Raw genomic sequence first — 23968 nt, 5'->3', positions numbered from 1 at the left:
TGTAACGATAATCAGAACTTCTAGACCTCCCTAGGGTTTTGTATCAAAAACCACAGGAAAAATGGTTATCTGCATGGTTGAAAAAACACCATTAGCTGTTGCTTTGTTTTTTTAAAGTGAAACTGTGTAATTTGCTCACCACTTAAAATCCAAGCAAATAATCACAGATTTAATGTATGCATCTTGGATGTATTTTCCTTTTTCCCTAGAAGGATTCCTCATGCCAGTTATTCGTGGTTACTGGATGTGGTGGCTGCACTGACTCTGATGACCAGTGTCTTCCCACTGCTAGGAGACACTGGGAAACCCAATGTAATGAAGGCTGCTGCTTGCTGATGTAGCCGCAGCTGCCACCTACAAAGTTCCCTTAAAGTAGCATCTGCCCACCAGTTTCCAAAGGGACTGTCCATTTCTTTATAAATCTTAGGTTCTCTACTACCATGTTTCCCCCAAAATAAGACCTTGATGGAAAATAATCAGCCTTGAAAACTAGAGATCAAAAATGCCAGCCCCAATCAGCTTATCCTTGCCTTATGTGCCTTACAGAATAACCACCAAGCAGGAAAATAGTGATGGCTGGAATGGTCTTAAATCTGGGACCTGATGTCTTGTCCCAAGTACTCCCCCCATGATCGTATCAATTTTCCTGGCTTTACATCCCATCCATGTACTGATAGACAGGTTCATACTCAGGTGCTGATATCGCCTCTGAGCTCCCAGACATCTAATGACGAATTTGACATCATTATCATGTGGACATGTCAGTATGCTCCAAACCACTTTGTCTTCTTCCTATTCCCATCTCCAACAATGGCTCCACCATCCAACTCGTCACTCAAGCTAAAATGCTGGAAGTCAGTTCCTTCCTCTGCTTTACCTACCACGTGTGATTCAACGTTAAATGCAAGCCAGACATGATGGTGCATGCCTGTAGTCCCAGAACTTGGGAGGCTGAGGCAGGATTGCTGAGAGTTCAGGGCTAGTCTGAACTACATAGCAAGATACTGTCTCAAAAAAAAAAAAAAAAAAAAAAGATTAAGAGCAATTTATCTTGAATTCACCTTGGATCCTTATACTGCTTCTCCTGTCCTCACTTCTAGCTTAGACTCCTAACCCAGCCTTTCAGCTGGATCTCTTCCCCTGTACTCTCCAGCACATTCTGCAAGTGGTCACCTGAAACAAAAACAGAACCCCGAGTCCTGGTCACGATTCCTAGAGGAGCCCCCACCACCACCCTCACAAACTTCACATCACTCCCCCTTAGTATGCCTTTACAGCTAACTCCTCTGGCCTGCTAGTTCCTATTCCTGCTGCAGCCAGGCCTGTCCCCTCTCCAAGAGCACCCCGACCTGCCTAAATTGGGTCCTCCACACCCTTGCCTGTTAGTCCCCATCGCAGCCTGTTCCCTCCTTTTACTGCATTGCCACAATTTATCATTCCGTTCTCTTTGGTGTGCCCGGTGTCTGACTGCCCCCAGATAACGGCCCCGGACTGGCAGCAGCTGTGCTTCTTTATTCCCGGGTGAGGCCCAGTATACTGAGCACACACTAGATGCCCAAAATGTTTGCTGGGTGAATAAATGAATATTAACTCACAGCTAGCGAATTAGAAAATGGAGAGTCATGACTCAAACCCAGGTGACCTGACTTCTTTCACTACACTAAATCTCTCTCAAGAAACCCCATTCCTAGTCTTTAAAGTAATGCCTAAAAACCCACCTGGCAGAAGGATGAAACTAGTGACGTGCTTAGCACAGTGTTCAGGAATCCAATACAAAGTAGCCATTATTATTTGTGTGGCAGTCATTCCCTGCTGTGATTCTGCACCGACAAACTTCTAAGCAAAGGGCAGTTGGTACTTTGGAGTTATAACAGAGCACATAGAAAGGGGATTAGGAGCCACAGAAAATAGCAGCAATCCAAAATAAATGTTAGCATTGGCGTGCAGTGTGGTCTGGTAAGTCGTCTTTTATATTGATGTTGTTGTTGGCTTTTCCTTTTTATAATGGGGTCAACTGAGCTAAATTCAGAGCTAGGCAGCCTCTCCGAATCTTCCATTCATCATCTACATTATGGCTTGGTGATAAATTCTGCTGTAAGCCTTTAAAGATGAAAGCCAAACTGAAAAGTTAATTAAACATAAAAATGGATGCAGTCAATTTTACTGCCAAAATTAAATACATTTTATGGATTAAAAGAAAAACAGCAAGTATTGATAGGCTATTAAAATGCAATCTTTCAAAAAGAAATTATATAAAAAGAAAAAAATCTCTTTCAAAGGCTATTTGGCCACAATCAAAATGTAAAAGTGCAGACATATTTTAATTCAAAGAGCTCCAGGGAAGAAAATTAATTGACCATATTACATCGTTATAACTGAATACAATGGTAGTACATAAAATCAAATATTACAAAAATATAAACCATATATAAAGCTCAGCTATCCCAATAGAATTTAATACTATATTCCACAATGTCACAGACCCAATTACCAATAGAAGACAAAAGTTAGCAAGGAAATGGCAATTCAGCTACTATACGGTAAATTATAACATAGCCTGGACAAATATCAGCTCTTAGTAGAAATGAAGATATTATTTCCACCTTAGAAACCTCCAGTACAACATCCCTTGTCCTCTAAATCTTAAGATCTTTTGAGTCTGAGAGTGGTGAATCACATTATGAGAGGATTTTTCCTTTTAAAACAAATCTGGATTTTTGTAAAGTTCTTCAGCAGAGTTACAATTAGTCACATGTCACTTAACCCCAGGGGTCATGTACTGAGAAATACGTCATTGGTGATCTCCACAAGTGAATGTCATTGAGTGTATCTATACAAACTAGCTATTACCACACTGAGCAATATAATCTTACGGGACCCCTGTCATTGATGCAGTCCACCATATGTATTTAATACACGAGATCTCAACACTTATACTTAATAAATTTATTAGACTATTGTAAATATTATTTGTGGGAGATCGCCAAGCTGTGTTCCCCTGAGAAACAAAGCTCCTTGCCTCCATCTTCACTTGACCTTTACTTTGACCCTATTTACTGCGATATGCAAAGCTGGCTATCTTGAAGCAAGATGTTCCCTTACTTGGTCAAAAAAATGTGATCAAGTCCAGCTGAGGTGTGAATGAGTCTCAGCATAGTAAAGTGGATCAGAATTGTCCCCTGCTGATGGCTGAAATGGGGGCTCCAGCAAGAGCCTGTGAGATCCCAGGATTAAGACAGGAGATAACATCTCAGCTGAGGCCATGGCACCCAAACAGAATTATACCTTCCTGGCAGTAAAGGTGCCAGCCTTGCATGCATCAAGCTATTTGTTGCACCGCTAATTGGAGGGCCTTTGTGTCTGGTGCAAAAGTGCTCTGTTTCTCCTTATAACCATGCCTGCAAAGTTTCGCTTCTCTAGCACTCTGCCGCGACCCCCATCTACCTCCCTGACTGATACCAATAAAAGCTGTGAGCTCTCCAACTTGTGGCCCTTTTTTCCACAGAAAGCACTGGGTCATCACAGAGTCTCAACTGCAGAATTTTCTCTTTGTCTTTCTTTTCATCCGTGTGCCATATTGCCAGGTGGGAGAATGATACCCTCCATGAGAGTTTTGGTAATTATTGTGTTACATGATCTGTTCTCCATAAGTGATACACTATTATAAATTTATTTTTTTAGCAATAGCAAGGTTTTACATTTATTAACGTTAGGAAGAGAAACATGCTCTGCAGAGTGAATTTCGGTCAAGTAAAAATAAGAAAAAAGTGTACTCTACAGCATGAGGGTAGATGACTGTGAAAGAACACAGTAGTCATTATTATAAATTCGAACAAAAATGTATGCCCTTTTAAGAATAAGTATTTAATATCTATAAGACACAAATGTAAATATTCACTTCTGTGCAAAAGACAGAACTTAAATATTCTTCCCCAATATGAAGTTTGTATCTCCCTTATAGTTTTTATTCTTAACATAAGAGGTGTTTCTAGATATGGCTACATATGCCAAAAGTGAGTACAAAATACAAGTTATACTGCGGGTATAGACTGAAGATGTTCCAGGTGTTTGCACCTCACACCATTTTAGTATTTAATTCACTAATGGCAAATTTAATTATTCTCAGATTGGATCTCTGACTTCCATTCAGAGATATTATGAGATTCTGATCTTCAAAAGCACATATACACAAGGTTGGGCATGGCGGCACATGCCTGTGATCCCAGGAGGGATCCCAGCACTCGGGAAGCTGAGGCAGGACGATCACTACAAGTTTGAGGGCAGCCTGGACTGAGTAGGGAGTTTAAGGCCAGCCTGAACTATATATTGAGACTCTATCTCAGAGAAATAACAACAACAACAACAACAAATCAAAATCAAACACATTTCATTTCCACGTGTAATTTATGAACCACCATATCATGCTTTTAAGGGAACTAAGGATATAACAAAACCAAAATGGAGCTGCTTCTCTGAAATAGTTTAGATCTCTTTTCTAATTATCCACTCGTCTAATTTATTTAGTGAAGGTTCACTTTCTCATCTAGCTTCATTTCCCGTGCAGTACTAATGGACATCAAAGTTCCTATATGAGAAGAAATTAGACCAGATGAGCAACCTCTTAGCACAACAAAGAGCTCCCCGGGAAGGTTAGAGTAATGCATGGCATTGATTGTTCCAGAGAATTGATTGTCTTTAATCTAATTCTGAGCCACCTGATCCAATCTCTTAAACTTGGAAACCTTTGGTTATTCCTGGGTCCGCACCGCTGTCCTGGGTCCTCAACTGCTCGCATAAGCCACAGCTGTCCCTATTCTTCTGTAACATGCCTGACTCATGTTAGAGTTTTTCCATTTTTTGAAAAATGGGAAACAAAGTCACCTATACAGAGAAGCATGTTGAATCCTCAGTTATATCTGATCTTTTCAGTTGTTGGTAAAGCAGGGTTGAAATTGCTTGTGTTTCTGTTGTGTACATGTTCTTTCCAATGCTCAGCAGAATGAAAGATCAGGGAACACCGACCGGTCTTAGCATGCTGTGAAGTGTGCAGCCTTTTGTGTCTGGTGTCAGATCAACATGGCTTTGAATCCTCCTCTGTCACTTCCTAGGTACTTATTCAATAAATATTTGAGAATCTACTATATGACAAATTCTAAGGATGGGGCAGTGAACAAGATAGCAAATGTCCCTCCCTTCATGGAACATACTGCCTAGGGGAGGAAGGCAGACAGCAAACAAGGTGACTTCAGAATTCATAGGAAATTGAGGAAATACGTAGAAGGCACTGTTATAGGGGTTGGGGATTCTACTTTAGATTGGGTGCTCAGAAAATGTCTTTCTGGCAGGTGACCTGAGTTAGGATCAGAGATGGAGGAAAGGATAGATAAATGCACAGAATGCAGGGGAAGAGTTTTCCAAGTACAGAGGCTCCCTGAGGTGAAGACTCTAAAACACAAAAGAGACGAGCGTGAGGGAAGGTGGAAAGGAAGACGATATAAAACATGTCAGCAGCTAGGATGAGTGGGGCAACGGCTGGCTGTGGTCAAGATAATGAGATGGATTTTATTCCAAGGACCGAGAGAATTGTAATTTTTCCAAAATGATCATGTCTTTTGTAATCAGAAAAGGTAGCTTGTTAGAGTATTCAGGATTTGTGAGATCCTTTATCCTGCTTCTCCCAATGAGTATGATTCTGAGTTTTTCAGAGAATATTATGTAAGACTCTTAGGGACAGAAGCTAAGACTTGGCTTCTCTTCCTGTTAGGTATAAAAGAAGTTACAGGAAAGATCCTCCTGCCAGGATGAAAGGGAAGTGAAAATCTTCTCCAAATGTGAGATACCTAACAAAATCACACACGATTACTCAAATAATCAATCTATTTTCCACTTTCACAGGGCTCTTACAGGAAAAAAGAGGGGAATGTTGACTCCTTTTCAAATGCCTATCACTTATATGAATGTATGGTATGAAAATGGACTAAAAATAAATCAACATGTAACCCCTAAACTGTGCATTTAGGCGTATACCCAAAATAAATTAAAACACATGTCTACAAAAGAACGTCTGCCTGAATGTACATAGCAACATCATTCATAGCAGCCATACAGTGGAAACAACCCAGATAGCCATCAACTTATGAATAAACTAACAAAATATAGTAAAAACCATGCCATGGAATATTACTGAGCAATGAAAAGAAATATATCTATAATCTAGTAAACAAGCAAACAGATGCATTGCTGATGCAGATTATGTTGAACCCCAAAAACATTATGGTAAGTGAAAGATGCCAGTCACAAAAAAATCACACATTACATGATCCCGTTATATGCAATATCAGATCTGTAGAGACATAAAGGAGATTCTTGGTTGCCTAGGGCAGGGCAGGGCAGGTATTTGATGGGATGGACAAGGAGTCCAAAACTTCTTTTTGGAGTGAAGAAAGGAGTCTAGCATTGATTGTACTGAAGGTTGCTCAACTCTGTGAATATATCAGTTATTGAAATATACATTTTAAATGAGTGAATTATAGCTCAGAAAAACTGTTACCAAAAATAAAAAATAAGATTGGAAACATAGTTCAGTGGCAGAGTTCTTGGCAAGTGTGTACTAGGCCCTGGGTTCTATTCCTATTACCAAGACTGCCCAACCATCTAAGAAAGGTAAGTAATGATCTCATTTCATGTAATTCTAAATTCATTCAAGGATAGACAACTTCTATCAGGTGTGGTGGCATATGCCTGTAATCCCAGCCCTCAGGAGGCTGAGGCAGGAGGATCACTCCAAGTTCAAGGCCAGCCTGGGCTACACAGTGAGTTCAAGACTAGCCTGAACTATTGGGACTGTTGCAAAAAGCAAAAAAAAAAAAAATAGACAACTTCCAAGTAGTCTAAATAAAAGAATTAAAGTTGCATGATTAATTTAAATACTGCCTTTAAAAAGTAGATTAACAAGTCCAACGTGGTGGTGCAAGCCAATAATCCCAGCTACTCAGGAGGCTGAGGCAGAAGGATGACATATTTGAGGCCAGCTTGACCAAGCCTGTCTCAAAAAAAAAAAAAAAAAAATTAACTACATGTATTTAAAGTGTGTGTTAAATGGTGATAAAGCCATAAACTTGCTATACATTTTGTCATGGGGAAATATCTTTATATGCATTATACTAACAATAAAAGCTGTGATCAATAACTTTGCATATAAATACAAAAACTCCTTTGGTGTATCAACATCAAAAACAAAAATATAGATGCTGAAATGAGAAAACATTTGCCACAGAGATGACAAAGAGCTATCCTTAAAAGAACTCATAAATGAATTCTGAGAACTTGAACACTCTGACAGAAAACTGGGCAAAGGAGATGAACAGACAGTGCACAAAGGAATACAAATGAACACAATCTGAAAAAATATGGAGAAAGCGTTTGACATGGTCGTACCCTAATGTGAACACTCAACTCTGTTTACCGAGTTGTATCTGTCTGTCCTTGTTTTCAAGTTATAACGATGGTAGATCAGGCCCTAGGAAGCATCGGTTCTTCTGATCACACAATGCCTTGTTGGATCAGATTGCAGCAGGTCTGACCGGACCCTGATCCTTTACCCTCCCTCCCATCGCTCCTGCTGCACAGCATCCCCTCTGGTCTCCTGTCTGTCTTCCTTGCCTATTTTAGTAGCCTTCTGTCTCCTTCCATCTGATCTTCTTCACTCTCAGAATCATTGTTTTAAACCAATTAAAGTAATTGCTTCTTTTTACATTTTTATTAGTACACCATGGAGGAGCTGGCGCATGTACATACCGCATTTTATTTCTTTTTTCATCCTCTTCCTTTTCCTCCCTGCTCCATCCATCTCTTGGTCCCACTCTGTTTTGTAAAAGATCTACCTCCCTGTTTCTTGTTAGGTATCTTTTATTTTGCTTTTTATTTATACTTTGGAGAAACCATGCAGTATATAAGATTGTCTGCTTATTTTACTGAACATCATGGTCTCAAGGTGCATCATTTTCCTACAAAGGACTTGTTTATCCTTTACAGCAGAGTAGTACAAATACCAAAGTAGTATAAATACCACTTTTTCTCATCTGTTGATGGATGTAGAGTCTGCTTCCAAAATTAGCTATGATGAATTGTGCAGCTATAAACACGGGAACTGTGCTTCTTACTTTCTGGAAAATCTCAGGGATCTCTGCGTAGTAGACAGCACAAAATCATCAACTCTAGGACCTGCACAGTTATTTGTCTCTCACCCTGGTATTATCATCCATCTTCCCCGACATGCTGTGCTCCGGCCCCGCTGAGAACAGGCTTTCCATGACTGTGTGACAGTGATGCTCCCCACTGCCAAGCCCTAGCCCCTGCGGTCCCTTCCTTCCCCAACCTCCCAGCCTCCGTGCACAGCCCTGGAATCTGGCATTGCTCCGCGGTGGTGAGCAGGGATTCCAACCACCTTGCCAGCAGGACCTTGAGTTAGGAAATGAGGGTGTCTCACTCACCATGTGTCCCCAGCCCCAGTCTCACCAGGAACACAGTGAGTGTCCCACAGAGAAAGAAATCTGTTTGCTTTTTCTTTTCTTTTTTCAAAGTGTAGAGTATTTTTGCCCTGCTAAAACACATCCTTTCCTGGAATTTTCAACGTGCTAGACTGTAGAAACTCTGGAGCCTTGAGGAAAAACACCAGAAATAAAATTATACACAAGAATATAGAATTTTTCTCATATACTTTAATTTGAAAAATATGATTTGAAGCTGTCCAAAATGAAATCAACTCAAGATTTTGATTTTAAAGATTGACTCAAGATGTAAAATCTAGCTCTTGCTGGTTCCGTCTGTCTGTCTATCTGTTATGGTACCAGGGATTGAGTGTAAGGGGTCTTCACACTGAGCTCTACCTGTAGGTTTCAGCTGTAAAGCAGGAAATAAACCCCACAGTTTTAGGGTGGCCTCTCTGCACCAACCCTTTTGCTTTCATCCCCAGTGTGAATTAGCACAAGTGACTATGTTGAAAATTGTCTTGTTAGCAGCAAGTTCTGAAGACTCACTCCCAATGTGGTGGTGAAATGTCTAGGCCAGTGACAGTGAACCTTTTATTTTTTAATTTTTAATTTTTTTTGGTTTTTCTCTGGTACCGGGAATTGGACTCACGACCTTGCGCTTGCCAGGCAGGCGCTGTGCCGCTGAGCTAAATCCCCAGCCCCAACAGTGAACCTTTTAGAGATGAGTGCCCAAACTGCAACCCAAAACCCACTTATTTATCACAAAGGGCCAACACTACAATTAAACCTGAATACTGAGCTTTCAGTTTAGAAAAAAAACTACACTTGGCTCACGTACTAACAGAGAGGGCTCTGCATGCCCCCTACAGCACGCAGGCCACAGGTTCGCCGCCACTGTGGAAGAGGTGCTCTTCACCACTATGGCCTTCCGGACAGTGTCCTAACTTTAGGGTTCTGAGGGAGGGTCAGAATTTAAAAACCTGGCTGGAAAAGGGGTTTTTAGGATTTCACTCTAGCACATGGAGAGGCTGTCATCAACATTTGTTGCCTAATGTGCCTCAGTTTCTGTTCTAGGCACTGGGACACACCAAGTCCCTCCTGTGAAACTTGCTCCACTGAGGGAGACAGATAGACGCACCAGCTGGTGATGAGTGCTACAGGGAAAGTGCAGCAGGGAAAGGGATGTAGGAAACAGACGACTCCGTTATAGAGGCAGACACTGAGGCCAAAGGAGACGTGAGAGTGGGCAGCACAGACACCCAGCATAGGGCACCCGAGGCAGCAGAGCTGGCGAGGGCACAGGCTGTGTGAGGATAAAGCCTGCAGGCCAAGACCACCAGAGGCACTTTCGGATGCATGCGAGCGAGGAAGAGAGACCTGGTGGAGACACAGCAGGGCCTCACGACCAATGCAAAGAACTTGATGCTAATTGAGAAGACAGGAAGCCTTGGAAGGTGCTGGGGCAAAGCAGCAGCACACACTGTATTTTAAAAGGATCCCTCTGGCTGTTGTGTTAACTGCACATAGGGCAGGAAGGGGAAGCAGGAGGCCTGCTGCGGGGCTGCTGTAAGAGTCTACGTGACAGGGAGGCTGCGGTGCCCTGGACTAGATCACCCCTGCTCCCTCTGTAGTAGAAATTTTTAAAATTTAAAAATCAGCTAGTAGTCTGACACCATATTAGAACAAAATAAAGACTGTATAGCCCACCACATATTTCATGTTAGACTCACTCAGCTTTGACTGACTAAACCAGGGATAACCTGACCCAGCTCAGTTTGACCGCACCTAGCTGCACAGCCTGTACTTGCCTTTTGCTTACTTGTTTCAAGGACTTTCTGCTCAACAAGGAAGTATAACTGATGCTACCCAATAAAAATTCACCACGCTTTTAAGCTTTTGCATTTCCCGCTTGCAAAACCTATATAAACTAAGCCCAAAGCCAGCTCTGGGCTGATGCTTTGGGAGCGATCCCCCATCAGCCTGCCGGCATAATAAAGTTGGTCACCTTCCAACTCCTTGGTGCAGAGCGTGTTCCATTCGGTTCGGTACTGGGTTCCATAACATTTCCGTGGTAGGTGGTTGGATTTACCAAGTTGCTGTCCATCTACCGTACTTCGGGGTGACAAGATTGAAGGAAGTTCATTTTAAGATGTATAACCAATCCTCGTTAGCAGATTGTATGTTTGGGAACTCACAGAAATGTCCTTGTAATCCCTTATCAATACTTGCAGTGAGGTAGAAGAAACAGAGATAAGGAGGACACAGGAAACTGAATTTTTTGCATCCTTACAACCTTGAAACTGGGTTGGATCCCTGGTTGGCTCTAGCTGTAGGCATGCTAGCCATGCTAGGAGTGTCTGTATGACAAGGTTTACTAGCCCTACACTTACCTAGTCTGTCTCATCCGCACTCAATATTGAGGACTCCATGATAAGAGCAACCAAGCAACAACCAGGGCTTGCTGGGACACCCAATTGTCAGTTTTTACAATGTCCAGTTCCAGACCCCTCTGGAGCAATGCCCAGGAGTCTCCAAGCCAACAGCCACCTCAGATTCCAGGAGAAACAAGAGCCAGCAGCCCCCCATGATGAGATCACCTCCCCCAAGTGGGAACAAGGACCCCATGTTGGAAGTGAGGCCACCCCCTCCCAAGCAGGAACACTCCTCTCCTGGATACTACATCGGCCCCAGGCCGTGAAACTTCCTCTGAGATAATGAAAGCACCCTGGCCAGCTCAGGCACTGTGGAACCTGGCCTTGTCCAGCAGGGACCAGCGGCCTGAAGATCTGCACCAGTATGAGCCCCTCCGTACACACACTGGGGGCCTCGCCCCTTCCCCTTGCTTTCTCGTTCTCCTAATGCCTCACTCCACTGCATCCTAAAAGTCTCCTATGATGTTAGTCAAGAATTTACGTGGGCCAAACTGAGGTCCCTATCTCCTCTCAGGGACCTCCTTGGACTCCATCTGATGATGGCAGTACTTTTGGTCATTTGCTGACGTGCACAGGTGGGTGAGTTTTTGAGTAGCCCAAGAAATACCATCCTAGCTGAAGTGTAACAAGGCCACACTTTGCCTTGTTTTCTGCTCTCAAACTGTAAATGCAGGGGATAGCGTCTGGCTTGTGACACGTTTTTCTCATTCTTTTTCCTGGTGACTTCACAGCATAAAGTGATCAAGTACAGCTGAGGTACTGTTTAGTGTTCCCAAGCACACGGTCTGTGATGGGGCTTGCAGAGAAAGTTCCCAGGCACACTTCTGTTGGCAAGGGCTGTTAGTGAGCCTAAGCCATGTGAAGTAAAAACACACGAAGTAGATATAAGCTGACGACAATGACGTGACCGAGGACTGCAGGATCCCAGCCCAGGGCTTCTCCCAGTGTGACGGCTCCTTACCTACTCACATAGCGCTTGCCCTAGCTTGTTTGGTGGTGCGAGGGACCCAGCTCTGGCCTCTGCTCCACACCCCTAGTCCCAGTAGTGACTAGAACACAACTACCAGAAATAATGAGTGCCAGCTGTCCTATTTATGTTTCCCAAAAAGCAGTCACAAGGGCTTGGGTACACAGCCCACATGGAGAATTGCAAGCACACTTGAGCTCCATATCTGCTTGCTGCACGACAGCTGAGACGGGCACTAGGTGAAACTCCTGTTCTGGTTCCCATCCCGCTGCAGTGCAATCACCCGAGTCCCACCTCACAGGTGGAGCTGATGTGGATTTTTCCTGGCAGGGGTTTTAAAGCTCCCCAGGTGATGCGAATATGCACAGCGTGCTCTCAATCTTCAGTGTGTGCACAAGTCACTCAGCTCTGCCCCACCCCTTGATTCCTAGCAGGTCCATGGACCACACAGTACATGGCTGAGCCTGGATCACTTCTGTGAGGTACAAGACTGGAGTACACGGCTGGGCACAGCCTGACAGTGGAGCTCCCACAGCTGTTCGCATTTCAGTTCCGCTTTTCTTTTGGCGGTGGAGCTCAGCTGCTAACTGGGCAGCCTCGGTCCTAGCTGCAGAGCCTCCACATTCCTTCCTCACACGCTTTCCTGGTCCATCTACCTGTCCCCAGTCTCCTGTGCTCCCAAGAGGGGCTTCAGGAAGGTTCCTGGGTCGGGCTGGCTCTAACTTAATCCACAGGTTAACCCTTACTAGATCGCAGTCCTGAAAGGGTCATGGAAAGCTGGGGATGGGGTGTCTACTTGAAGGGACTGGGTCACACGCCTATGTCCTTAGGGATAACATCTTGTCCCTAGCTCCTGCCTTTCTTCCTCTTGGGTTCCAGGCTGCCCTGAGGTGAGCAGCTTTCCTCTACCACACCTACTACTGGGGTTCCTGCCTTGTCACAGGTCTATAAGTAATGGAGCCAGTGATCAAGAATTGAACCTCCTGAAACTGAGTCAAAATACACCTTTTCTCCTTGCCAGGCATTCTGCCACAGCAACAGACAGTTCACACACGCACACACGCACACACACACACAAATTCTGACTGACCGCTCAGCCCTCCTGTTAGTTCTACGGCCAATGCCTGGACAGGGACACGTTACAGCATGGGTCCTTGCCAGCCTGAGCACCACACCCACTGTGTGAGGAACGTAAGTCACAGTACACATAACTCATGAAAGGAGGTAGTAAATATCAATCCTGCCATCTATCAATTACTGCTACCGAGAACTTTTTCCTTTACTATTTCCTTCCATTCTTTCCAAATTTTATTCCAAAAACTGGGGTCTGTGTGAGATTTAAGATGTCCATGAAGAGTGATCATCATCATCATTACAATAAAGTATTCAACTGGACAGAACAGACAAGGACCCAATTCACTAGGTCATGTCTTATTTCTCCACTGTGAAAGTTGTTTTTTTTTTTTTTTTTTTAAAAAAAGCCTTCTTGGACTCAGAAGAATAGGACGATGTCTATGCTGAATGCCTCACTCAAGTTACAAAATCCTGGATTCCATCTCCTATTTGTCCTTTTCTTTCTGCTCTTTTTCTTTCTTTTCACGCTCAGCTTTAGCTTCTTCTTCCTCATGTTTTTTGATCAACTGTTCTACTTCCTTCTGCTTGAGAACTCTGATCACCGTCTTCCCATTCTCTCTGGTTAAGGTGGCGATTTCCACTGAAAACAAATGCAATTGTGTTAGAGGCAGGTGGACTCAGTGAGCAAACTCCATGTGCACCAGGGCGTATTCTCCTCACAGTGCTTGAGCTTTACTTCACTACTTTCCCACGTTTTAAGCTTAAGAGGATTCACAGGTACTTTTATGGGACCAAAGAAACTGCTCTCACACTGAATACCACTTCTGCCCTCACTACTTCCTCCTCACCCACCCCAACTTTCTCAGCAACCATCTGCCATTTCCTTGGGACAAGTGCAATCAGCACAGCTCATGCTGGCTTGCAGTTAGTTGTGCCGATCACAGGACCTATACTCTCCTTGCCGGATGCCCTGAACACTCAGCCAGTAATGATGCTTTGTTTAGGGACTTTTTAAAAAATAATGGCTTAAAAAAAATGGCTTCATGAAAAGCAACTTCCATGGCTCTGGCTAAGAAAGGCACACTGATACACAAAAAGGGAAGAATTTTCTGAGGAGGGCTTCCCTGAAATTAGTAGAAGGGCTTCCCTGAAATTAGGTAGAAGGGCTTCCCTGAAATTAGGGAGCAATCTGTAAGTAAGTGGTATTTTCTAAACAATGCTAGGTGCTAAGTTATCCCACATCAAACTAATATGTTAATTAACCACAAGTTTTAAAAAACCTCATTTAGAAGTGTTATTTTATATAGCCATACAACCTAAGTTGATTAAAGTATTTGAAATTGCTAACGTGAGTTTAAAGTAAGAGATTAATAGATCCAGAAAAACAGGACAGGGTACAAACATGCAAATATTCTGACCCAGATAAAACACATCAGATCTAAGCAGCAATACATAATCAAACACACACTGTGTCATAGACAGAACCATCGATATTACTAATGAGGTCTTGCTGTTACCTAAAGGGGCACACTGGACTTCTGAGTGCTAAGAACACTCAAGGTGAGGGCCAAGAAGTGTGGGACTGTGACCACAAAGCAGTGCTGGTCTTGGTCAAGCCACTTAACCTTATGAAACCCAGCATCCATATTTAGGACCCAGTACAAAGTCACCTAACTCTGAGGCTGCTACATCCATGAACTAGGACAATATATTCAAGACCCAACACTACAGCTGCCCAATCAGATGACGAGGGGACAAGAGTCACCTTTCTCAGCAGAGAGCTTACTAACGTCCATGGTCTTGTTCAGCACTTTGATAGCTAAGGCGAGCGCCGACTTCAGAGTCATTTCTCCTTCTTTGTAGTCCTGTTTCAACATTGACACCGCTGCCTACAAAACAGAAGTAACAAGCCTTTGCATTTAGGAATATGGATTAGTCTAGAACAGTGGTGGTGAACCTACGGCACGCATGTTGGTTGTTTGTTATCATTGAAAGCTCTTGAAGGTTTGCCATCACTGGTCTAGAACAACCCCTGAAGCTTTACTGGCATTACGACCGGTAAGAACAATTCTGCTGGCAAAGAGGGAGGTCACTAGGTAGGGTGAGAAGATGGATGCTACTGGTCTACAAAGGGAGTCCCTAACCTGGGTCCACAGCCCCTAAAGGATCCAGCCTAGAATTCACATCCCTGAAATAAGACATGAAGAAAAAAAAATTGCATCTTTATTTTCACAATTTCTAATTGAAAACTTGTATTTAATTACAAATGTAGAAAAACACTGGTGCATCAGCAGTACCTGCAACTCTGTCAGCAACAGAAATCATGGTTATTTTCATACCACATAGAGGTTGCTGCAGCTGTCTTAAGACACTGCTTACTCATCATTATTTCAACTTTATGGGCGTTATGAGACCTCTGGTAGCATTTACAGCACTACAGAATACTCACAGCACTGTTATTTCCAATGCACGTGGCTTTCCAGCCCCCATAATTTCCACTGGGGTCACTCTGGTAGAGTTGAAAGCCATAGTGTTTATCCCAGCCAATGTACAGCAATGAAACACCAAAGGGACGCTTTCCTTTAACAAAAGAAAAGAAGGCAAACATGTCAACAATCTCACTTTGGTATCACCATAGTTACCCAAGCTAAACCCCTTCCTGGGAAGCTAAACATTCATAAACTGCTTTGTGCTCTGGCCACTGCAGATAAGCTCTATCGCAGATTGCATTTCTGCTTCTAGGATTTGGACACGGCCAGGAGAGGAAATGAGGACACCGAGGACCAGTGCTGAATTTCATTATTATGTAAAGAGAATTTATTTCCAGATTTGAAAATGTCACTTTGCCTTTCAATATCCTATAACTATGGCATATGATAATCTACTTGGCGAAAGTGGTTCCTTCAGGAAGCAGGTATTACAAAGAGTTGACTTTCATTTTTTTTTTAAAAAATATGGAATACTTTACAAATTTTCATGTCATGGGCAGGGGCCATGCTAATCTTCTCTGTATCATTCTAATTTTAGTATATGTGCTGCCGAAGTGAACACTTCATTTTTTTTTTTTTTACTGTCTTAAAAGGTTACTATTCACAAAATGTTTTCAATTTTTCAAAAAAAATTTCCAAAAAACTCAGTACCTCCAAACTGTGTATACGCCTGTTTGATATCACACAGGGCTGTAACCAACTGCTCACAAGGAATTGGCTCCTGATATTGTAATAAATACCTAGGATAAAGAGATTAATACAGTTAAGATTTTCTTTAAAACACACAAACTCTAAGGAAAATGTACAGACTCTAAAAAGAAATCTATGCCATGAAACCAACAGAATTGTCATTCTATTCAAAGGAGAGAAGGTAATGTCAATATCCTAACACTATTATTGTAGGATTTTATACTTTTAACTAAAAAAAACTTGAAACAGTCAATAAATAGGCCTTTAGTGACTTTAAAATTTGCAAAAGCAAGCTCTCTTTAGAAACAGCTAACTAATTTCTGTATCATCAGTTTTGCTATTTATGTTCTTACCTTTGTGCAATGAGTCTCAGTTCATTAGTCAGAACATTAGCATCAGAAGTTATACCTGCCACGCTGCAAGCCATATCCCTTGAAGAGAAGAAAGACACTGATTGGTAAGCAGGAAGGTGTATGGGCATGACTAGTATTAAGAAGTACCAGGATATATTAGGAGGAACTCACGAAAATTGCTTCACAGCTGCTACACACTTCAGAAAAAAGCTACAGTAGTTTTATCTTTGTGAAGATGTTTACTTGATCTCATTTAACTCCTCACCTCTCATGGAGGTGAGTGAGGGGCCATGAGAGCAGGGGAGCTCACAAGATGCCTAGCAAGTCCAGGACCTGTCTCCTATGAGGGCTGCTCTTCCTTTTCTTTGCCCATTCCCTGAGCCTTGCCTGCTCTACTGCAGCCTAGACACCCTGCCTCTATGCCTAGCCGATCCTGCATCTGCACAGGGGGCCCAAAAGTGGTTATGCGTGGGACAATACTACCTCAGCTGACTGATTCAGCCTACAATGACCAGCAGTCACTAGAACCAACCCTGAAGCAAAGTTTCTAACTAGCACAACCGGCTCTCCAATAGCTACAAAGTTCTGCACACCTAAAGTGTGCACAAATCTCATAGGTTATGCCTAAAATATTCCAAGATCTCTACGAGACCTGACTTTGATAAATAGTATATTCAACAAAAGTCCTAAATAGTTACTCTAAATAATATTTTTAAGACTGCTACATGTCACTGTGCTTAGTTTATTGCGTTTATCTTCTTTTTCTTTTTTTGTCTTTTTTTGTTTTTGAGAGAGGGTCTCGCTATGCAGTTCAGGCTGGACTTGAGCTCACTTTGTAGCCCAGGCTGGTCTTGAACTTACAAGGATCCTCCTGCCTCAGCCTCCTGAGTGCTGGGATTACACGCCTGTGCCACCAAGCCCGGCTATTTTATTTTTCCTTACTAGACTTTAACAATCACTCTAAGAGACCTTGAGGCCCTAAGGAGTTAAATTGGTGCAATGCTACGCAGTGAGCTGCCTGGATTTGAACCCAGATCTGTGTGACTACTTAGTCTATACTGCTAGCATTATACAACACAATGCTTTCTCCACTCAGTATTTCAGCTTTGCACTTAAGAGGAGTAAGATACACCAAAAAATAAGTACATAAATAAATAAGGTAGTGAGGCACAATAAGGGCTGGCTATGCAGGTTAGTGATAGAATCTTGCCTAGGATATATGAGGTCCTGGGTTCCATTCCCAGACACCTCCCACCCCAACCCTGCCCAAAAAAGTGGCTAGACATTATAAATGCTTCCAAAAGTAAAAAGAGGTACAGGTGGTTCTGGGCTTCAAGGAGGTATCAAGCAGAGTAAGAGCACAAGTTTTCACAAGTAAAAATAAACTGTTCACATCTACCATGTCATCGAGAAGAACCCTCTCCAACCAAGCAGATACCACTTATGTGAGAAAGTAAACTAGTTACAACTCTCCCTAAGGTATCACTTACTCATTGAGTTTATAAATTTTTTCAGAGAAAAAGACTTCATCAAGAAGCTTGTGAATGTTGCGTCTCTCTGCTGCAAGCAAAACTCCATCGTTTGCTAAAATTCCCAAACAGGTGCCTGCATGTCCAATGGCTTCCATGGCATATTCAACTTGGTATAAGCGACCTACAAAACACAAACAGTGAGAAGCAGCCAGGACTCTCCTTGTTGCTCACATACTACTGGTCCAAGAGGAACCCACAAGGACACTAGCAGGCTGCCAATAACAGGGCCACTCTGACCCTTCTATGAGGCATGACATCATCAACCTAGTGACCACAGTTACTTTCAAGTACAAAAAGAATGAACTTAATAACTGCAGAAACATCTGTTGATGTTTTTTCTTTTAACCACTTCTCAGAACAATTACTTAAATACCGAATGACCAAAAATTTCATCTTTTAATTTTTTAAGGTAACAGGAAAGGTAAAACAACAATTTTATCAAATTTACTCAAATAATTTTTCTGGGTATGGTAAATCTTTAAAACATTCAACACCTGCCTGAGTGACACTCAGGATACTCACTACATAAACAATCACGCTGTCCAAAGTTTGGGGTAAACTGTTAAGTGGTTAAAGCCTAACAGATAACAAAATCTTTACTTGGGGCAGACCGAACAAATTCTATTTTACCTTCTGGAGAAAATATAGTGGTCCTGGAGTCATATCTTCGAGACTGCAAAGGCAAAACAAAGAAGTGATTCCTACCCACTGAAAATTAGTCAAGTCCCACAAGCCCACAAATAACACAATGTATGGTGCACAAAGATCAGTGTGTAGGAGGCATCTGATAAAGATGATACCACACCACCTCCCTCTCCTTCCATTCAATTTTCTGGGTTTTGTTTTTGTTTTTGGCACCCAGAATCCAACTCAGGACTTGCCAGGCAGGCGCTTGTGCTGCTGAGCTATATCCCTGGCCTTCCATTCAATTTTCTCATGCAAGTTTGGAGGCTGAGTGAAAGCAGTATTATTCCTCAGCCAAGTTTACCAGCCTGTGTGATTAACTCACCATGGTTTCTGAACTTTAGAAAATTTCTGTAAAAAGAAAAAAGGATCAGCATTAAAATTAAAGTCACAATTTAAGATGCATTTCCTGATTTTAAAATTGTTTCACTCGTTCCATTCAGCTAACACTTAACTGTGCACCTACTAAGTGCTGGGCAATTACCGAGATGCTGCAACATCATGATACATAAACCCACTCCTGTCCTGCCAGCTTATAATCTGGCAGGCACGTATGAGGGACACAGGTTACACAGTAATGTGGAAACAGGCAGTGAAAGTGGGGTCTGAAAAGAAGTGGAGAAAATCATGAAAGTATTTTTTTCAGAAAACGATAGAGATACTGAATTAGAGACTGGTGAGGCAGAAACAAGATGAAAACCCTCAGGTCTAAAAGGAAGAACAGAGGAAGGGAGAGACGGGCACTGCAGAAGGTGGTAAAGCATGAGCAAAGGATACCAAAGCAGGAGGGCTCCATGGGCCGAAGCCACTGACTTAAATTTGATGGGGGGGGTGGTCCCCTGAACTTGAGGATAGGGGTAGTAGCACTGGGTATCATTTCCACTCCCGAAAAATACAACAGCCTCGATTCAATGTGATTTAGCAGAAAAAACAAACCCGGGTGCAAAGCCCATATTCCCAAATACTTCAGAGAATCAGGACTGGAAACGTAAGTAGGGGTCTCAGTCAGGGGGTCTCCACCAGGACTATGAGCGCAAGGGCCACAGAACAGGGCAGTTCACAAAGGTAGGCGGGAGGCTGAGGCAGGGCAACCGGTCGCGGCTCGGCTCCCGCAGGCAGGTGGGGGTCGCGGGCAGCGCAGCGGCGCAGAGCGGAGGCGGGCGGGGGTCGGACCCGCGCATGAGTACTACGAGCCGCATCTCCACGCGCGACGCCGCCACAGCACGACTTTGAGCACCCCGCCTATCCCGGTCGCGTCTTGGTCACCAGAAGCGGAGGCGCCCAGACCCCTTGGCCCTGGCCCGACCCCTCGGCGCTCGCCACCGTCCTGCGTGGGCCCGGCTAGATCCTCCATTCAGGCCCCAGGAGGGGAGCAACGGCGGCCGGCAGGGGCCAGTCCGCGGAGGCGGGTGCACAGTCATCGTCCCGCAGCCCGACCGGTTACCTTGACGTTCACGACCCCCGCCCAAGGGACAGCGCCCAAGCTTCTGCGAGTCCTCGGAGTGGACAAGGCTCACCGGAGAGAAAACAATGAAGAATCGAGCGCTACAACGACCGCTTTCCTCCGCAAGAAGCGAGAACCAACACCGTTGCCTGAAGAGCGCTTCGCATATGGCCGCCGCGCATGCGCAGAGCTGCGGGGGGCGGAACGGCGAGAACCCGGAAGTCCCCTGGAAGCGGGACCGGGAGTAGGAGGCCCGGCAGGCGGCGCACACGAGAGATTTGGGTTGGAGCGCGCCGCGAAGACCTTGTTCCCGGGCATGCGGAGGTATAGAAGGGCGGAGGAGAGCCGGGAGACCCTGCCCAGGAGCTTCAAGCAATTTCCGCCTGCGCCCTGCGCTCTTTTACTTTCACTTCACCACGGGCGTAGACCTAGCACAGCAGTGTGGACCGAGCTAAATCGCCTGCCTTTCCAGCCCTGATACCCAACTGGTCCCAGCCATGGCCGACTAAACTTTCTGCTCAGCGTCTCTGTTCTCAGGTGTGGCTTCCACTTCTGTGGCTGATATATGCGTATTATGTATTGGTGCTTTTGAGACAGGGTCTTCCTGTGCTGTGCAGACTGGCTTTCAACTATGTAGCCCAGACTGCCCTCGAACTCACCATGATCCTCCTGCCTCAGCCTTCTGAGTGCTGGGATTACAGGTGTGCGCCACCACACCTGGCTGGTATATGCCTTTTTACATGTATAAAACAAATCATGATACGTTGGCACTTTTGGAAGAACTTTCACTTTGGTCTCCTCTGCCTCAGAAAGGATTTACCCCATCAACCTAGTTAAAGCAATACCCTGCATCATTAAACAGACAGCAGTTTACCTATGCCGTGCTGTCTGGTATCTATCTTTCCAACATTTTTTATCCACCTATGTGAAGTAGTATTTGTTTAGTGGGGGCGTAGTGGGCTGACTAGATCTGGGTTAATAATGTAGTTATTTGAGAGCATTGGGCAAGGAGTTTGTCCTCTCCATGTAGGGTGCAGAGCTTTGCGATCTGGACTTTGACAAGGAAGTAGCTTAGGAATGAGTTGCACTTTGAAGTCTGTCCTGTCATTTCTCCTTCCCAAGTAGAGAGGTGACCTGACACAGGGCCACACCTAGACTGTTCTGAAACATCCTCGGATGTCCTAATTTAAGCTACCTCTGAAAGCCCATGCCTTCCCACCTTAGTTCATTCTTCAGAGGTCAGCAGACACTGAGTTTTAAGTGAGAGGTAGGATTCCTTAAGTCAAAGAAAGGGGATCAATTGAGATAAAAGAGTAGAAAAATTAGTTTGACAAGTTTAGGTCTTGGACTCGTTCAGTGTGACCTGAACAGAAGAGTGGGAGAGATAACAGGAAGTAAAGGAGGACAAGCATTAGAGGCCAAGTTGCAGAGTGCTTTTGATGCCACACTCTTTTCCTGTTGGAAATGGGAAGTCAAGATTAAGTGCCGTTAGCTTGATGAAGCCTCAAGTTCTCCCACCCGTCACGTTCTTACAGTGTGCCACTGATCCTTCCCACGAAGAGGTTGTGTCACCTTGCCCTGAAACTGGGTGAGCCAGAGGTGATAATGCAACTTCTGAGAATAGGCCATAAAAAGTAATATACTTCTGTCTTGTCCTCTTGGGATGACCCTTCTTTTTTTTTTTTTTTTTGGTCTGTTTGAGGCAGGGTCTCACTATGCAGTTCAGGCTGGCCTTGAGCTCTCTTCGTAGCCCAGGCTGGTCTCGAACTCGCAATGACCCTCCTGCCTCAGCCTCCCGAGTGCTGGGATTGACTCTTCATTTTTGTGAGCAAACATAGCCCATGTGGAGAGATGTTTGATCACACCTCAGATGTGGTTCTAGCATCACCTGCCACATAGATGAGGGCAGATTCCTTCAGATGATCGTGGTCCCCAGTGATCAATTTTCTCAGGCATCAACTCTTACAGCCTTCAGGTCTTCTCACTGGGGTATTGTGGAGCAGAGATAAGATGTCCTCAAGCCTGTGTTCATGACCCACAGAAACCATGAGATAACTTTATGATTGAAGGTTTATATCACTGAATGTTTAGCTAAACTGTCACACAGCAATGCCTGTTAACCAGAATTCTTATCTGCCTCTAATATGAAGGATGTCAGCTGAGGAAACTAAGGATAAGAAGACCAGAAAGTAAAGCTTCATTGTCATCTGGAAGATAAATATCTGGCAGAAAAAGACAAGAGCCAAGTGTTTTTGCCAGACATTTGGCATTGATTCTTAAATCTAAAATTTGGTTTTCTCTTTATTGGTGGAAAAGACCAGAACCTGGCACTTGAAGTGTTTTCATTTTGCAGTTCATTCACCAGATCTTTACAGAGGGTATGCTAGGGGCCTGTCATGGTACTTGGTTCTGAAGTTGATACGATATTCGATTCATGTCACTGTATTAGGGTTTCCAAAGAAACAAAACCAATAGGACAGATGATAACAGGGAATTTATTATGTTAATTTATAGGAGGATTAGCTATATGATTACAGAGGCCAAGAAAAAGTCCCATAATTTGCCACATCCAACCTGGAGAACAAGGGAAGCCACTGCCATAGTTCAGTGTGAGTCCAGTGGCCCGAGAACTGGGGTAGCTGATGGTGTAACTTGGCTTGAGACCAAGGCCTGAGAGGCTGGGGGCCACTGGTGTAGGTCCTGGAGTCCAAAGGGCAAGAACCTGGAGTTCTGATGTCCAAAGGCATGAAAAGGTAGATGTCCCAACTCCAGAAGAAAGACTGGATCATCCTTCCATGGAATTGGTGAGGGGAGTCTTCCTTACTCAGTCCCCTGATTCAGAATCCTCCCAGGCACACCCCAAAGGAATGCTTTATCCACTATCAGGGTAGCCCTTAACCCAGTCAAGTGGACACCTAAAATTAGCCATCCTCGTCATCAAAGAATTTATGAAACTGGAACTGATGATTCAAGATCAGCTAGAACAAACTCCAAATAGTAAAATATTAATTCAGTGAAACATGTACTTAAATACTGAAACAGAGCCAGGCCTGGGGGCGCACATTTGTAATCCCAGCACACCGGGAGGCAGAGGCAGGAAGATCGCAAGTCCAAGCCCACCTTGGCAACTTAGCAAGAAGCTGTCTCAAAATTAAAAAATAAGGGGGCCAGGGTGCTGAGAATATAGCTCAGTGCAAAGGTCCTGGGTTCAATCCATGGTACTACCAAGGAAGAAGAAGGAAAGAAGGGAGGATAGATTGATCTTAAAGTAATGGTCAGATATTTATCTCAGGAATTCAATGAAAGGAACCAATGTTAACATGAGTAATTGTCTTAGTGACCTTCCTGTCACTGGAACAAAATACCTAACACCCACAACTTAAAGGAAAAGAGATTTATGTTGGCTCATAGTCTCTGTGTATGGTGGGCTGGCTGCAAGACAGAAATATGGTGGAAGGGCCTGGTGGAAGACAGCTGTTAACCCCTGGCAGCCAGGAAGCAGAGAGGGCAGGGAGGAGCTGAGGACAAGGATATGCCCACCCTAGTGCCATCCCAGTGACCACCTCCAACCAGGCTCCACCTGCTGCCAGCCCAGTCTGCTACTGAAGTAATGAATGAACCCACTGATGGCTGTAGCACTCCCATGTTTCAGTCACCTTCCATACACACGAGACTTGGAAGAGAGTTTAGAGTTAACCACAACAGCAATCAGGAGTGAAATCTGGGGCTGGGATATAACAGCGGGACAAAACTGCTGGGCAGGCACAAGGTCCTAAGTTCAAGTCCTGGTAACCAAAAAAAAAAAAAAAAA

The 23968-nt window shown here is 43.9% G+C and overlaps 1 protein-coding gene across 4 annotated transcripts; it reads right to left on the bottom strand.

Annotated features, from left to right (window-relative positions):
- Positions 1–13162: 13162 nt before the first annotated feature.
- On the bottom strand, positions 13163–20330 carry Psma4 (proteasome subunit alpha 4). Of its 4 annotated transcripts, none has more exons than XM_005393451.2 (9): positions 20231–20330; positions 19039–19064; positions 18660–18702; positions 17988–18150; positions 16498–16575; positions 16106–16194; positions 15415–15545; positions 14731–14854; positions 13163–13605 (listed from the first exon to the last, which is right to left on the bottom strand). In XM_005393451.2, exons 2-9 carry the CDS (start codon positions 19039–19041, stop codon positions 13451–13453), a joined length of 786 nt encoding a protein of 261 aa, XP_005393508.1. In that variant the 5' UTR covers positions 19042–19064; positions 20231–20330; the 3' UTR covers positions 13163–13450. The 4 variants fall into 4 exon arrangements, with proteins under 4 accessions (XP_005393508.1, XP_005393509.1, XP_005393511.1 ...); XM_005393452.2 differs by having other exon boundaries at positions 20158–20246; XM_005393454.2 differs by lacking the exon at positions 20231–20330 and adding an exon at positions 19980–20071.
- Positions 20331–23968: the final 3638 nt, after the last annotated feature.

This window comes from Chinchilla lanigera, unplaced genomic scaffold (genome assembly GCF_000276665.1).
Source record: "Chinchilla lanigera isolate Chin_1 unplaced genomic scaffold, ChiLan1.0 scaffold00049, whole genome shotgun sequence".
NCBI classification, from domain to species: domain Eukaryota; kingdom Metazoa; phylum Chordata; class Mammalia; order Rodentia; family Chinchillidae; genus Chinchilla; species Chinchilla lanigera.
This window is presented reverse-complemented; position numbering and strand designations above follow the sequence as displayed.